Raw genomic sequence first — 16,181 nt, forward strand, 5'->3', positions numbered from 1 at the left:
GACCCAGTATTCCTTAGAGCCCTCCCCAAAAGCAGAAGCACCCCTACGGGTAATAGATGTGGGAACCATAATCACACTACATGTAATTTTCTAAGCACTGGCACTAGAAAAAACGGGGCTATGGTCCTCAAGTGCATTTACCTGGTCCTGGCACAAAAGTTCAATTTTCTCTTCTGCCAACACAGCAATATCCTCTTCTTTTTCCTGTTCGCCTGGTTTTTCATTATTAGAAGAGCTGGTGGTTTGTGACTCGTTATCCAAGTTGATGATTTTTTCATAAACATGTTCCATTACTTTCCGGACTTGGAGCATGTCACTAGCAGAGAGTCTATCTCTAAAAAGCAAGGGCAGACTGTGCCATCAGGAAATCACTGGATATTGTCTCTTACATATTCTTTGGTGTTCATATTTGAGTGGTTTGTTTTTCTATTTTTTTTTTAAGATTTTATTTATTTATTCATGAAAAACCCGAGAGAGAGGCAGAGACATAGGCAGAGGGAGAAGCAGGCTCCCCAGGGTAGCCCAAAGCAGGACTTGATCCCAGGACCCCAGGATCACGCCCTGAGCCACCCAGGTGCTCCTGGTGTTCACATTTGATAAAGATTAAAGCACAGAAACATAAACCAAGAAATGTTTTTAGTCATTGCCTTAAATCTAATCTTAGAATTGCCAGCACATTTCCAGGATTTCCCTAAGACACAGATTATGTGTGAGATTAAATACATGTTCTTAAAATTTACATACACATCAAAAAGAGCCTCCTGGGTTTTATTCCCTTAAAGACGTTCCTACAGCATGGGCAAACTAAATGTTCCTGGGAGGGAAGGCAGCCCTCAGTGTTTATAAGGTTCCAGTGCCCTAGGTGCACATTTTTCCTGCAGCTCTCAGCCCTACAACCAAGACCTCCTGCCTGAACTCTAGGCCACAAGCTCAATAGCTGGCTGGGTATCTCCAGATGGACATCCCACAGGCACCTCAAACTCTATTGACGTGTCCCAAACTAGATTCATCAACTTCCTCACCCCCAAACCTACTTCTCCTGCATCGCTGACGTCAGTTATAAATGGCCAACCCAGGCAGCCCAGGTGGCTCAGTGGTTTAGCGCTGCCTTCAGCCCAGGGTGTGATACTGGAGACCCAGTATCGAGTCCCACGTAAAGCTCCCTGCATGGAGCCTGCTTCTCCCTCTGCTTGTGTCTCTGCCTCTCTCTCTCTCTGTCTTTCATGAATAAATAAATAAAATCTTAAAAAAAAAAAAAAAAAAGGCCAACCTAAGTAGCTCAGGCTCAAACTCTGAAAGCCATTTTAAACTTCAGTTATTAATCTAGTTGAAGTGCTATCTAGGACTTGCTTTAAAATAATCCAGGGTGTGTGTGTCTGTGTGTATGTAGGTGGGTGGAAGGGAGGTGAGGTAGAGGTAGAGATGAAGCATGGGTTAAGCCATGTGTCGAAAGCTCTGTGGAGCTGTTTGATAGGATGATGGGTGGGAGGGTTCATGCTCCTCATCTCTTTTTTGTATGTTTGGAAATTTCCCTAATAGAGGGTGATTTGACTTGCTCGAATATATATCTAGGACCCCTCGAATTTCCTTTTCCACTTCTGGCAACCCTTGCAACCTCTGCTATAGCACCAGTCCTTGTACATTTTCAGGATCTTGTGCATGCTACCACTTCAGTCCTTGCACATTTTCAGGATCTTGTGCATGCTACCACTTCCACATCCCCAATCAAACCATTTCCTGGACCTGGAATACCTCTCTCTGGAAATTCCATCCATCCCTACATGGCCAGCTCAAATTCCAGGTCTTTAAAGGCTTTCTGGAAAGCTCTAGCCCACAATTCATTTCTTTCCTCTAATCTCACCATTCCCTAAGTATCCATAAAAGCAGTTCTTATACACAGATTGTGTCCTAAAGTATGCTGTAGCAAGAGACAGAAACTAATGTCATATCATCCTTGCACAGGGGCCATGCTAATCTTATCTTCTCTGTATTGTTCCAATTTTAGTATATGTGCTGCTGAAGTGAGCAGAAGAAAGAAACAGTCTTACTTTTTTGAACATCTGTGGCCTACCACAGGAGGTCCCTGGTAAATGGTACTTTCAATATTACAAAACTAGCTTTCAATCTCTTTTACTATAAAAGCAATTATAAAGAATAAGAAAGCTCTGGTAATAATCAGATCAAGGCATCACATGACACGACAACTACTTACTTTTTTAGAGTTTTTGCTCCTGAAGATGCATGAGGTTGGAGGTAGAAAGGAATTTTGTTGAATTTGGGCATATTTTTCTGAAATATTAAAAGTAAAAAGAAAGGTATGATCATTGCTATTAGCTGATGAAGGAAAATGATGTCAATAGAAAAACATGATTTGCAAGTTAATAGTTATTTTACAATTAAAACTGACTTTCTAGGAGACTTATAGTAAGCTATCAAATTATCCAAGTCAGCTGTAACGAAATATATCAGAAAAGTATCACATGTAGTTTTGTAATAAAAGATATGTGAGACAAATGATATGTCAGTGGCAATATGAACTGCAGGATGGCTCTTCTCAAATAACAGTTCAAGATATGAAAGGAAAACAAATTTTATTCTAACTCTTAAAGCTGTAGAAATAAAAATCTCAATTCTACATTAAAACATTGAAGCTGATACCTAAGGGCGCAAACAAAAAAGTTCAGTGTCTTGAGAAAAACCTGCAACATTCACCTTTGAGCAAAACCATATACTCTATGCTGGTGAGGCCCATCATCCAGTCGAAAAGGCCACTCAGGTCCTCCTACTTTATTTCCCCTCTGCCATCAGGTCTGAGGTTTTAAGCAAGAGTGGAAACTTCAGCCAACCACCAAGAAGATGTCTACCATGACGTAAACCACATCCTTAGATGAAGGATAAAATTAACTGGTCATCTTTTCTCTGGGTATTAGTTCCTTCCGAGTCTCCATGTCATAACCTGTCTGGATGTCTCCTCTCAGGAATAAGCCACAGGCCTAAAGTCAGCAATGCATCCGAGGTGACTTTCACACTCAAAGGAAGTAGTGGTTTTATGGGGAACTCGGACTTAGAGAGGAGCACAGAATATCCATCAGGTGTCACACTGGCTTTAAGTTCTTGGAGGTCTATCAGGGACAGAAAACAAATTTTCTCAAAGTTCTAGAGATTAAATCTCTTTTCATATGGCTTTAGAAATATATAAAACAGGTCAACAGCACATAAGACAGTCTAGAAACAGACCCATGTGTATATAGAAATTTAGTATATGATAAAGATAGCATTTCAAATTAGTAGAAAAAGGACAGATTATTCCAAAAACTTGTTTTGGCACGCTGGCTATCTATTTGGAAAAGTCAGCATCCTACTTCACACCAAACAGAATAAATTCTAATAGATTACAGATCTAGACATACACAATGATCACAGATGTACTAGAGAAGAATACATTTTTGCTACTTTGGATCAGGAAATACCCAAGCAAGACATGAAACTCAGAGCTATAAAACATCCTCTGATTACATAAAAATTCAAACTTTTTGCTTGGAAAAAGACACCAGCCATGAACCAAGTAAAACTTCAATTGAGAGACACAGATAATAGTCAAAGGGTTAATATTCAATATGACAAAAATCCTACAAATCAGTAAGAAACATAAATTACCCAAAAGAAAAATGAGTGAAAAACAGAAAACAAGGCAACTCACAGAAGAAATACAAATGGCCAATGTGAAAAGATGCTTAACCTCACTACACATGAAAAAACAACACCCCACATTAAAATAAGATTTTTGTCATCTTTTAGTAAAGTTTCTAAGTACCCAGCATCAGTGAGAGTGTAGAAGAAATGGGCACTCATACAGCGTTGGTGAGAGGAAATGCTGCTATAGCTTTTGTCGGAAGCAACTTGGTAGTATCTATCAAAATTTAAAACATGCATACCCTTTGATCCAGCAATTCCACTTCTAGGAATTTATACTAAAAAGCACATGAAGATACATGTACAAGGATGTTCACTGAAGCATTGTTTGTAATAGAAAACATTGGAAACAACCTTAATGTCCATCAATAGGAGACCAATTAAATAAATTATGGTACATTTATACAAATTCATACTATGTAGTCATTAAAGAGGAATGACCCATATGTACAGACATAAAAAGATGTCCAAGATATATTTTTAAATGAAAAACAAAACTAAACCAAGTTGCAGAACAGTATGTAGAACAGATCTTGTGCAAAATAATGAACTGTGTATGTACACACAAACCCTAGTAATATCTGCTTATGAACACACAGAAAAAAGCCCTGAAGATTATGCCCTGAACTAGGACTAATTATCCCCGCTAGGGAGAAGGACAGGAATGAGTGGAAGAGAGGAATGACTGGGAAAGTGATGGGAGTTTCACTTTATTCATTTATTATTTTCTTTAATAAGCACATGTTACGTGTTTAACTAAATCCAACAAAGATATAAACAGATTCATAACTAATTACCAGTACTTCTTCTGCAACCTTGGGATGGCAGGGAAGCAGAGGAGGACTCCACTTGGCAGCCTAGATTTTACTAAGTAAGACTGTACAGTCTAAAGCTGCTCTTAATTTCCTTCATGATTTGGACAGAACAAAAGGGCAGAGCAGCAGTGGAGGACACTTACATCCACAGTGATGTCAATTACCCATTGTGGCACCGTCTCATTAAGAAGCATCGACTCAGTCTCACCCCCGGAGTCTCGGCAGAGCAGCCTAAACATAACCCGTCAGGTAGTCAGTGACACAAGAAGCACAAATGACAAACCACTGTCAGCAAATATTACAGGGAGGGGCCCTAGAGTTCATTTGGGATAACCCCCACTTGACAGCTGAGAAAATGAAGTGCACCCAGGCAGAATGACTCACTGCCTAAGAGGGGGAGCAGGGTCTAACACTCAGGCCCCCACATTCTGAGGCCACATATATACTAGAGCTGCTTCTCTGAGTCCTCAGGTGACGACAGGAACACTGACTGTAGGCAAAGCATTCAAGAAACATCCCCTGCCAGGGCTACAGTCCATGGTACTGGCCTCCACACATCATAGGGGTCAGTTTTAGTCATCACACTCTCAGGAAACCACCATAAAGGAAGAGAATTCTGAGCTTAAGGGCAAGACGAGCATTTTTTTTTTTATTTCTGGCTCTACAGAAGCCTCTAGTGAGCTCTCCCCTGTGATTCCACCAGGGCCTTGCTGGCAACCTAGCTGAAGCTCTAGGCCAGCTTCCTGGCGGGGCCTCACAAAGGATGGCCTCACACCTAAGGTTGGGCACCTTAGGTTCGTTGAGCACATATGGCCCAGCCTGAGGGAAGTTATCTACTCTGATGCTGTTCTATGAGCAGGGACTTCTGGGGATTCCTTGACCCTAGCAGTTACATTGGCTAAGTGAGAGAAAGTGACAGCTTCCTATAGAAACCACCAGAGAAGCTGCCTTAAAGCAAAGTATCGACCTAAGTTTAACATGAGAGGCTCAGCTCTCAATTAGAATGTGGTCTAATAGCACCAGACACATAAATATCTCATGGAGATGGAAAAGCTTCCAAATCCCTCATATCCCTAGAGCAAGTTACCATGTTTGAATCAGTATTCTCAGCAAATGGGATGATTTCTTAGGCAGGGTCTCTAGCCTTCTTTATCCATACCTGAACAGTGTGCGTCCTCCAGCTTCACCAAAGATCACCGGGGTATGGGGGGGCACTTGAAAATATCCATTTCCCTTCTGTACCCGGTTCTCCTGCTCCCCATTTACTAGGAAAAGATGCAGATTGTGTCAGTATTTAGAACTAGTGCTAAAAACACGGATTCTAGATATTTTGTTTCCACAGGCTTCGAATACTGCAAACTTTTTAAAACTTAAAAGTCTGATAAATCAGCCAGTCAAATAATGACAAAAAAACAAATCAAAGTTAAATTTCTACACAGAATAAGAAGTAAAGCAACTTGTGATGTACTTTATGGGAAATGACTGCATAATTTTAGAGAATTTTAATAGAAGAGATTAATATTTGAGATTTGAAACAAAAAGAGAACCATCTACTTCAGCCATAGCAAAGTCTAGGACAGCCTGTTTGTGAATGTTTATAAATGTGTGTGTGTGTGTGTGTGTGTGTGTGTGTGTGTGAGAACACCAAGCTCAGAAAAATTTCTTGGGCCAGAAAAAAGTTTATGCTTAATGAAGCCATAACTAATGGCAGAGGTACTGGTGAAAAATAAAATCCTCAATGAACTGAAAATCTCTTTTTTATTATTCTCTGCAGATTTCATTTCACTCTGCTTTCTTTATAATCTTTTGACCAAGTACGGTTGAGTCCCACTCCAGTGCCACCTTGTTCATAGGCATCCCTAGTGAATATGGAAGCAACCTCACTCTCTGACCCTACAGCACTTTCAGACCCTCTCTTGTAGCAACAACCAACACTTCACTCTGACCTAATATTCTATCTGCTTCTCTGAGGAGCTCCCAGCCCTACCAGAATGTTATTCCCTAATGGATATAGTCCATACCCATGTATTTCTATCAACCCCGCGTATAACACCACAGGCCTCTGAGCACCTGAGCTGCCCAGTGAGTAGAATATACACAACTCTGGACAGTCCATGATTATGGTGCTGGTACAGCAGATTACCACACAGCCATCTGGCTAGGAGGTGGGTGGGTCCTGCTCTGTCTTTACTATGGCAGTTTGATTTTAAGGATGATCTGGAATTTCCTGTAACTTTTCCCTTACTCCAATAACCAAAGCCTGGATGCCAGGGGATGCTGACTATACTACTGGTTTTTGACCTTTATCGTCTACTTGGGTCTCTGAGGGCATCCTGTCTGTCATGTTGCAGACAGAGAAGGATGAGCCAAGAACTGGAAATGACATGCCCACAGCTACACAGCTGATAAATGGCAGAGCCCATATCAAAACTTAGCTTTTTCAAGCCTCTATAGAAAGACCTTTCCATTGAGTTTCTCTGGCTCAGAGCCTACTGTACAATTCTGATGGGGAGGGGAGTGGGCCAGGTGACATAAAAGAAAAGCCACCATAGCTGGGGGTCAGTGGCCTCTCTGACAGGGACTCAGACGAATGGCTTGCAGAGAAGTATGCCATCCTTGCACAAGAGATTTAAACTCCAAAAATCATTACAGATGAATCAGTCAGCCAGAACGAAGTCTCTGGCCAGAGGTCCTCATCACTGTTGACCACCAGAACTGGGCAATCTTCAGCAGAATCTTCAGAGAATTCAGAGAATATTCAGCAGAGTAAGCCCTTAGTAGGTGGGACTCAAGGACTCTTCAACCAGCTGTGGGTAACATATGAGCTGTGAAATTTTTAAGTTTTTTCCCTTCTTCAATCAAACTGAACCAAACTTACAAATTCACAACATGTTCTCTGCTGCCCAGAGAAAGTTACTGTCACTGCCTGTGGCACACACAGCTTTTCACTGTCCTCAGTGACATTAATTCTTACACATACTTGTTCACTTATCCTGACACTTCTGAGTTGGAATTAGATTTTTTGAAACGTTTAGAGCCAAAATCACGTAGATCTTCAGACTTGGTAATGTCTATTTTTTAGGCCAACATGAACTATAACTAGGTAAGGACAGAAATGGCTTTCACTGTAGCTCATTTGCTAGCTCTGGAGATAAGTCTAGCAGGGCCACAGCTACTCTTAAAAATATCTTTGGAAGAAGGCTGCTAAGCTGCTTGCTTTTAAGGGCAAAGGTCATTTGAGTATGTAGGGTTTTTTTTAAAAATCCCTCTTGAACAGCTTCACTGATTGAAAATGCTCTTGGAATCTCAGTACAGACTGGATGTTCTTTGATATGTGGGAAGGAGGGTGATAAACTGAGCATACACACAACTATTATGTCATGACTTAGCAAATGCTTCTTAAATGTTTCTTAAATGATCTTGAAACAATAAACACTCCCAGGTATCTTAAACTTCTAAGTAATTTTAAAGCAATTATCCTGATATATAAATACGAACCATGGTTTACTTCATTTTCTTCTTCATCCATTGGATTCACATGTGTTCTAGGCCAATATTCTAGGAGTGCCTGGAGTAAAAGTCCTCCTAAGTTCACTGCAAAAGAGTTAATTAAAATGAAAAGAAATGGAAAAGAGTTATTAGTCTTAGCCTAAAAACAGAGAGATAGGAATAAAAGTTATGTTTCCACATGTCCTGATATTAAATTCTTAACCCAATGCCAACGATGTTCAAAAGCAAGACTTGAAAGATTTTGCCATGTCTATTAAAATGTATCTCAGAATTTTTTTTAATCTTAGAAGGTCTAAAGCAGTGATAATATGGAACAAACATATTCCATCTGGTTGTTAGATATAGCTATTATTTAAAAATGAACAAACAAAAACAGGAATTACATTCTTTAAGGAACTATTTCCATATAGAGCCACTAAAACTATATTTATAGACATCAGGTATGCATACATGCTACATTCTCAGAATAATACCAACCAAAGATATAATCAACAGAATATAATAGACTCTTAGGAGTTTCTTCTCACAATACACCAAAATTAACTCAAAACTGATTAACGACTTGAATGTCAGACCTGAAACCATAAAACTCCTAGAAGAAAACATTGGCAGCAAGCTTCCTGAGTTTGGTGATGATTGTTTGGATCTGACACCAAAAGCAAAAACAACAAAAGCAAAAGTAAGTTAGTAGGACTATATCAAACTAAAAAGCTCCTGCACAGCAAAGGAAACATCAATAAAATGAAAAGGCAGTAAGGGGTTAATATCCAAAATATATAAGAACTTCATACAGCTCAACAGGAAAAATACAAGCAATCCAATTAAAAAATAGGCAGAAAAAATAAAAAAATAAAAAATAGGCAGAAAGGGCACCCGGCTGGCTCAGTCAGAGGAATGTGCAACTCCTGATTTTGAGATTGTTAGTTTGAGCCCCACATTGAGTACTATTAAAAAATAAAATCTTCAAAAAAAAAAAAGGGGGGGGCAGAAGATCTGAATAGATATTTTTCCAAATAAGATACAGATGGCCAAAAAGTACATGAAAAAATGCTCACCATCACTAGTTATCAGGGAAATGCAAATCAAAACCACAAGCTATCACTTCACACATGTTAGAATGGCTGTTATCAAAAAAGACAAAAAATAACAAGTGTTCATGAAAATGTGGAGAAAAGGGAACCTTTGTGCACTGTTGGTGGGAATGTAAACTGGCATAACTACTGTGGAAACGAAGTATGCAGGCTCCTCAAAAAATTAAAAACAGAACTGCTATATTATCTAGCAATTCTACTTCTGGGTACTTACCCAAAGAAAATGAAAACACTAACTTGAAAAGATATATGCACCCCCATGTTCACTGAAGCTGTATTTACGATAGCCAAGATACGGAAACAATCAATATTTATCAATGGATGAATGGATAAAGAAAAAACATATGTATGTACAATGGAATTCTATTCACCTATAAACAAGAACAAAATCCTGCCATCTGTGATAACTTAGGTAGACCTTGAGGGCTGTGTGGAAGAAGTGAGACAGAGAAAGATAAATACTGTATGATCTCACTTATACATAGAATCTTAAACCAAAACCAAAACCCAAACACCAAATTCAAAGATACAGAGAACAGATTGCTGATTGCCAGAGGCAGGGGATATGGAAATGGAGGGAGTCAAAAGGTACAAACTTCCAGTTATAACAAATAAGTAACTTCCATTAAACAAATATGATATAATGTAGAGCAGGGTGACTATAGTTAATAATACCGTACTGCATATTTGAAAGTTGCTAAGAGAGTAGATCTTAAAAGTTCTCATCACAAGGGAAAAAACTGTGTAACTATGTACTGTGGTGACGAATATTAACTGGACTTTTGCAGTTAATCATTTTGCAGTACATACAAATATTAAATCATGTTGTACATGTGAAACTAACGTAATGTTATGTCAATTATACCTCCTTTAAAAAAAAAGAAAAACAACAGAACTGTTTCTTAGCTTCAGTTTTCCTAACAGATTTCCAGAAAGGCTTAAGGGCAGAAAGTGTATTGTGTGTTTATTAAAGCTAAACCACAGATTGTGAGAAAAATCAAGACCCCCCATTTTTGTTTTTTTAAAGATTTTATTTATTCATGAGAGACACACAGAAAGAGAGGCAGAGACACAGACAGAGGGAGGAGAAGCAGGCCCCATGCAGGGAGGCCAATGTGGGACTCCATCTTTCTTTTTTGGAAGGAGGAAGGGAAGGCAAGACACATAAACTCACATTTTGGATCTGACCCATCAGGGCTGCTGAAGCCAGCATCTTTTGCAGAAACCCAAGCAGCAAAACAATCACTCTCATCCAAAGTAATAGTCAACATCTGTCAAAAGAAAAAACTGTTAGTGGCGTTCCTGAATTTCAATACATTCTCCAAATAAGTCTTTAAGGCCCTATTTATCTGTACTATTTCATTAAAGTGCTAAGCTGCAGATTGAGACCCAAAATGATTCACTGCAACTACAATTTAATTTACTGGGATACCAAAAGGCATTTAAAAAAATTTATTTATTCATTCATTTATTTATTCATCCATTCATTCATTCATGAAAGATACAGAGAGAGAGGCAGAGACATAGGCAGGGAGAAAAGTAGGCTCCCTGTGGGAAACCGGATATGGGACTCAATCCTGGGACCTTGGGATCATGACCTGAGCCAAAGGCAGATGCTCAACCACTGAGCCACCCAGGTGCCGCCAAAATGCATTTTAAACTTCATTTTACAAGTATTAAGATGAAAAATGTACTGCTTTCACAATTAAAAACATAGGACTCTATAACTAGTAATACTTAATTTTGAACTGTATTAGAAACTTTCAACTATTCTAAATTGTATAAATATCAGGTGCTAACTTACCCCTGTTTTTAAGTCTACTGAGAACCAATTTGGCACATATACCATCTTAAATCTTTTCTTAATTTCATCTTCAAAATCCACTTTGCCCAAATCTTCAACTTTACAAGCCTATACAGTAATAAAGAAAGTATGATAATTATCAATAACAAGTGGTGAACTGATTCTGACTTAGGTATTCAAAATTTTACATTTTCACATCTGTGTCTAAATAAAATGGAGTCTAAAAACATCTTGGATGACACTGACATCCACTTAGGCCTTTCAAATCCTTGCTAATATTTCTACCATAAACATACAATCTCCAGCTGCAACACTGCTGCTACCTGGGGTCTCTGGGGTTTCCAAAGTCAGTTCCCCACAACATCTCAGCAAATCTTTGGCCTTGCCACTTCCCTCACTTTGCCTCAGCCCAGGACTCCTCAAAACAGGAGAAGCCTTGACAAAATCCCCTGAACTCTGTGCTACCACTCTTCCTGGCAGGAGGAAAAAAGTGCCCCTCATTGCTGCTCTGGACCCCCTCACTTCTTGGGGACCCGGTGCCACCATCTACCCTCTCATGTCTCTCCTGGCTTCTCCCCATGAGTAGTGAACACACTCCAATTCCTCCCACCTCAAAAATACCCAAACACCAAAACAAGACCTTTGCTTCATCCTCCCATCCCTATATCCTCTCTCACTACTGCCTCTTCCTGCCCACCTCCCGAGAGTCAAGTTTCATTCAAAGACTGCTTCCCTACCTCCCAATCACTACTCTATCTGGCTTTTTCTCTTAGGACTCCCTTAAGACTGTCCCCAACACTATCCTCCCTACTGGTTAAACCCCAGGTACGTTACATTCCAAATCAGACGTGAACTCTCCTCTGCAGGCCAGTGCCAACTTGTGGTTACAAGCCCTTTCTGGAAATGCTTGCTTAGGTCTTGAGCCACCATTGGCTCTTGGTTTTCCAACCCCTTTTTATTATCCACCTCTTTTCTAACAGTTCCTAAAAGGGTGATGGCTGGTTTCTTCTCTCTTGAGTATAGATGTATCCCTTGGAAACTCTGATGTTCCCATCACTTCAGTTATAATCAATGAGCTGCTGACTGTGGAGCCAGTCTCTCCAGCCCATCTCATTTACTGGCACATGACGTCATACCTACCTAGACATTTACATAAACTCAAACTCATTGTCTTTCTCAGCATGTCCCCTTCTACGAACTACCCACTTTTCCTCTTACATTCTACCCCCCTCCCCCCCCACCTCCCCCTGCCATTACTTATCAAACTATCTGACCCAGGAACCTGGGACTCACTCTGCTGCTTTCTTTTATACTCCCTTTTATTCAAGCTCCCTCTTAACCATAGGCCTAAATATCTTTCTCATCATTCTGGGTTTTTCTCCATCCTAGTCCACATGAATACTTGATCTCTCACCTGCATTAGTATAACAGTCTCTTAACTATTATATGCCAGCCACTATGAATAAATACTTCTCGAATATCTCCTTAACCTTACCAATAATAGGTGCCACCCACATTTTAGGAATAAAGACAGGGGCTTAGAGAGGTTCAGCATGTTCTGGAGATCACTTGGCTAGTCGCTAGCAGAGCCAAGATCAGAATGTAACTCTATCTTACTCTGAGCCTATGTTCCTAAATAATCCTGACTCCCTACTTCTGTTTAATGTCATGTCCATTATGCCCAATCACTTGATCTTGACACTCCAGGGTCTAGTGTCTAGGTACTAAAAGCTGTTAGGGACACAAAAATGTCAATTATGGAACAGACCATGTCAGTGCCCCATCTAAGAGCTGCCTCCCATTCAGACAGCAGGACTCTACCAAGGCTTTGGCTAATTCGCCCAAGAGAGGATATCAGACCCCCAAGCCATTCAGCCCACCCTGAAAGAGTAGCTTGGCCCAATTAGATTGTTTTGTTCTGGAGAGCATCAGGTGCTGGGCAGCATGAAGCCCAGACACAGGGCAGAACTAGGGCTAGGCAGTAGTGGAGTAGCAAAGTTCCTGCTGACAAGGTCCTCAGGGCTGCTCTGGTTCCTCCCAGTCTCCACAGGACCCCTCTCTGAAACAAACATGAGTCTTTAGTCCCATGAGAAGTGTATCTCTATCATAATAAAAACCAATTGGACTTTTGGAGTCTGCTGTAATTTAATTTTCCACTTAACTAATAAAGCCTCTTGTTCTGCCAACCATGCTCACCAGGCAACTGCTTCATTATATGACTTTTTGTACACCTGCCCCACTGGGAGGGAAAGTGTTATTCAGGTCAAAGTTTCTTTTTTCGTTTCTTTTCTTTTCTTTATTTATTTTTTAAAAGATTTTATTTATTCATGAGAGACACAGAAAGAGAGGCAGAGACAGAGGGAGAAGCAAAGCAGGCTCCTCACAGGGAGCCCCATGTGGGACTCGATCCCAGGACAGGGATCACGCCCTGAACCAAAGGCAGACACTCAACCGCTGAGCCACCCAGGTGGCCTTTTTTCGTTTCTTTATAGATTTTATTTATTTGAGAGAGAGAGAGAGAGAGAGAGAGAGAGAGAGAGAGAACGCACCCCAGCAGGAGTAGAGGGAGTGGCAGGCAGAGGGGCAAGCAGACTTCCAGCCAAGAAGAACCTGACATGGGACTCAACCCCAGGATTATAACCCTAGCAGAAGGCAGACACTCAATGGCTCAACCAACTGAGCTACCCAGGTGCCTCTAGGCCAAGGTTTCTATTCAGAGACAGTCTCTTCTTCTCAGAAAGAAGCTGTTGGTCTTATTCTTTAGATATAGACATTTCTTCTAACTAGGAGTGTAATCAAAACACCAGAGCTTTTCAATTCTTTCTTATAATGTATCCAACATCTGTCTCTTCCTTTAGATCCTTATGTCATTATGCTGAAGACATGGCCTTCCAGCTTCTTCCCCTCACACAGACCACTGTCACTCTGGGCATGGGACTTTTCCTGCTCCAATAAGATCTAAGATTAAGATTCTTTAGGGAATAGCAAAGAAGGCCAACTGTGTGGCCTGAACTCAAGACTCTCTGGGAAATGACTTGAATGGCACCTTTCACCCTTGCATCCCCAGTGTCCCCCTACATTCACTCTAGTCTCCAATTACACAAAGCTCAAAGTCACTGAATGAGCATTATCTTCCCTCCTGTGTCTGTCACTCACTCCCTCTTCCTTAAAATGCCCTCCTAATAGTCATCTGCTGGAGTTCTGTAAGACCCTTCTTTTTTTAAATTTTTTTTTTTTTTTAATTTGTGATAGTCACAGAGAGAGAGAGAGAATGAGGCAGAGACACAGGCAGAGGGAAAAGCAGGCTCCATGCACCGGGAGCCCGACGTGGGATTCGATCCCGGGTCTCCAGGATCGCGCCCTGGGCCAAAGGCAGGCGCCAAACCGCTGCGCCACCCAGGGATCCCTGTAAGACCCTTCTTAAATGATTTCTCCACCACGAAGCTCACTTGATTTCTCTAGTTGTAAGTAACTGCCCTTGTCCAAAAACTACCCTTGTAATCCATCTGTTTTTATCTGTAAGGTGTTCCCATTCCCCATTCCCTCCCAGAGGGGAGAGGGGATCCCAGTACAGACATTCTGTCATCTATGACTCTCAACACAGTTCTCTGTACCTGATATTCATTCAGTCCAGGAAATATGTGTTGAACAAATATACCACCACCACCACCAAGAAAAGCAAACCTTTTGATTTGCCTATAAATTCTTTAGTGCTATTGAGAATGTGGCTGAATGGTTTAATACATCTAACTATCCCCCAGGGAACCATCTTAACATGACCCAGAGTTGTAACTGATGCTTACAGTGATGTCTATAAATCCTAAGCAACGGCTAAACTTATTTTGTGTAATCTAGGGGTTCTCAATCAGGGTGATTTTGTATCCTCCTTCTTCCTTCCTTCCGCTAAACATCTGGCAATGTCTAGAGAGATTTTTGGTTATCAAAACTTAACTTGGGGGTGGAAGGGAAGATGGTTACTGGCACCTAGTGAGTAGAAGCTAGGGATGATGCTTAACATCCTATAATGCACAAGACAGATCCCAATCTACCCTGTCCCCTCAACAAAGACTTATTTGGCTCAGAATATCAATAGCGTCAAGGATGAGGAACGGTGATATATTTACTGTAAGGTAAGGCAGCATTTAACACAGAGGAAATGGTTCCAATTTTAGGTATTTAAAAAGATAACTATGGCCTTATTAATATTTGTAAAAAAAAAAATCCACCCCCAAATTAAAGTATTACGGCAGATCTTAATTTACATACTTATTACTCTGGTTATTTCATATGTGTTTTATAATAAAAAATAAATGGGATACATGATCCAATAACTTATATTTAATACAAAAAGATACTCACCTTCAATACATCCCAATATGCCACATTATTATTGGTATCTTTGGTTAATATATGTCTCTTATCATTAAGAATGTGGCACTGAATAATACTCGCACCCCCTAAAGGAAAAAAAAACAACACAAAATTAGCAAAACTATTCTCTATTTAAATTCACCATATGGCAGTAACTACTAACTGGCATGTAACAACAGAAATCATTTTACCCACCAGAATGAAGGTGAGTCAAAAGATACACACATAGTAATATATGTACGTATAATTATATCTAAGGCAGTTTAAGGCCAACCAAAGAAAAACTGTCTGGTTTAAAAAACAGACTATAGATGAAAAAACTACCTCCTTCGAAGGCCTGCTAGTGGAAAATTGTTAAGGATGAACAGTTTTACCCATTGGGAAAAGTTCAAATGATGACAGGAAATCTCTGAATCAGTTCCATCTCTAACTTTTGCCTCCTGCATGGACATTTGATTCTAAAGGTAACAGCATTGACATGGATGGAGCTGCAGATGAATGCACTGGTCAGTATTCTACTCTACATTCGAGCATTCAATTAAGAATTGCTACTTCCAGCAGTGCTCTAGCTGGAAGTGGAAGGTCTGGTCAGGGACCAGACCTGACCTTCTCTGCCTTGTGCCAAAAGACAACATTCAACTCTCTCTATATTTTACAAAATGGTTCTTGGCTCAACCAAGACCATGACTAATCTGATGCTGGACAAAGAAAGTCCACTTTTTAAAGTTACTAAATCAAATTTTTAAAAAAAAATTTTTATTGGAGTTCAATTTGCCAACATATAGCATAACACCCAGTGCTCATCCCGCCAAGTGTCCCCCTTAGTGTCCATCACCCAGTCACCCCAACCAACCCCCCCCCGCCCACCTCCCCTTCCACTACCCCTTGTTCATTTCC

At 40.3% G+C, this 16,181-nt stretch overlaps 1 protein-coding gene and 1 non-coding gene across 3 annotated transcripts in view; both read right to left on the bottom strand.

Moving 5' to 3' along the window:
• The window catches only part of WDR48 (WD repeat domain 48), a 49,848-nt gene that overhangs the window by 2,511 nt on the left and 31,156 nt on the right, over positions 1-16,181 (bottom strand). For both annotated transcript variants that reach the window (XR_013361519.1, XM_077865737.1), the window contains exons 11-18: positions 15,273-15,370; positions 10,914-11,021; positions 10,284-10,380; positions 8,007-8,102; positions 5,668-5,773; positions 4,652-4,739; positions 2,213-2,289; positions 142-334 (exon numbers count right to left, since the gene is read on the bottom strand). Coding sequence is in view for 1 of the 2 variants with exons in the window: in XM_077865737.1 (XP_077721863.1) it covers positions 142-334; positions 2,213-2,289; positions 4,652-4,739; positions 5,668-5,773; positions 8,007-8,102; positions 10,284-10,380; positions 10,914-11,021; positions 15,273-15,370 (863 nt within the window). In the remaining variant the exon portion in view is untranslated. The remainder of the gene's footprint in view (positions 1-141; positions 335-2,212; positions 2,290-4,651; positions 4,740-5,667; positions 5,774-8,006; positions 8,103-10,283; positions 10,381-10,913; positions 11,022-15,272; positions 15,371-16,181) is intronic.
• Positions 1,926-2,029, bottom strand: LOC144294444 (U6 spliceosomal RNA). The gene has a single exon (XR_013361824.1). It is a non-coding gene; the product is annotated as a U6 spliceosomal RNA (small nuclear RNA).

This window comes from Canis aureus, chromosome 22 (assembly GCF_053574225.1).
Source record: "Canis aureus isolate CA01 chromosome 22, VMU_Caureus_v.1.0, whole genome shotgun sequence".
NCBI classification, from domain to species: Eukaryota; Metazoa; Chordata; class Mammalia; order Carnivora; family Canidae; genus Canis; species Canis aureus.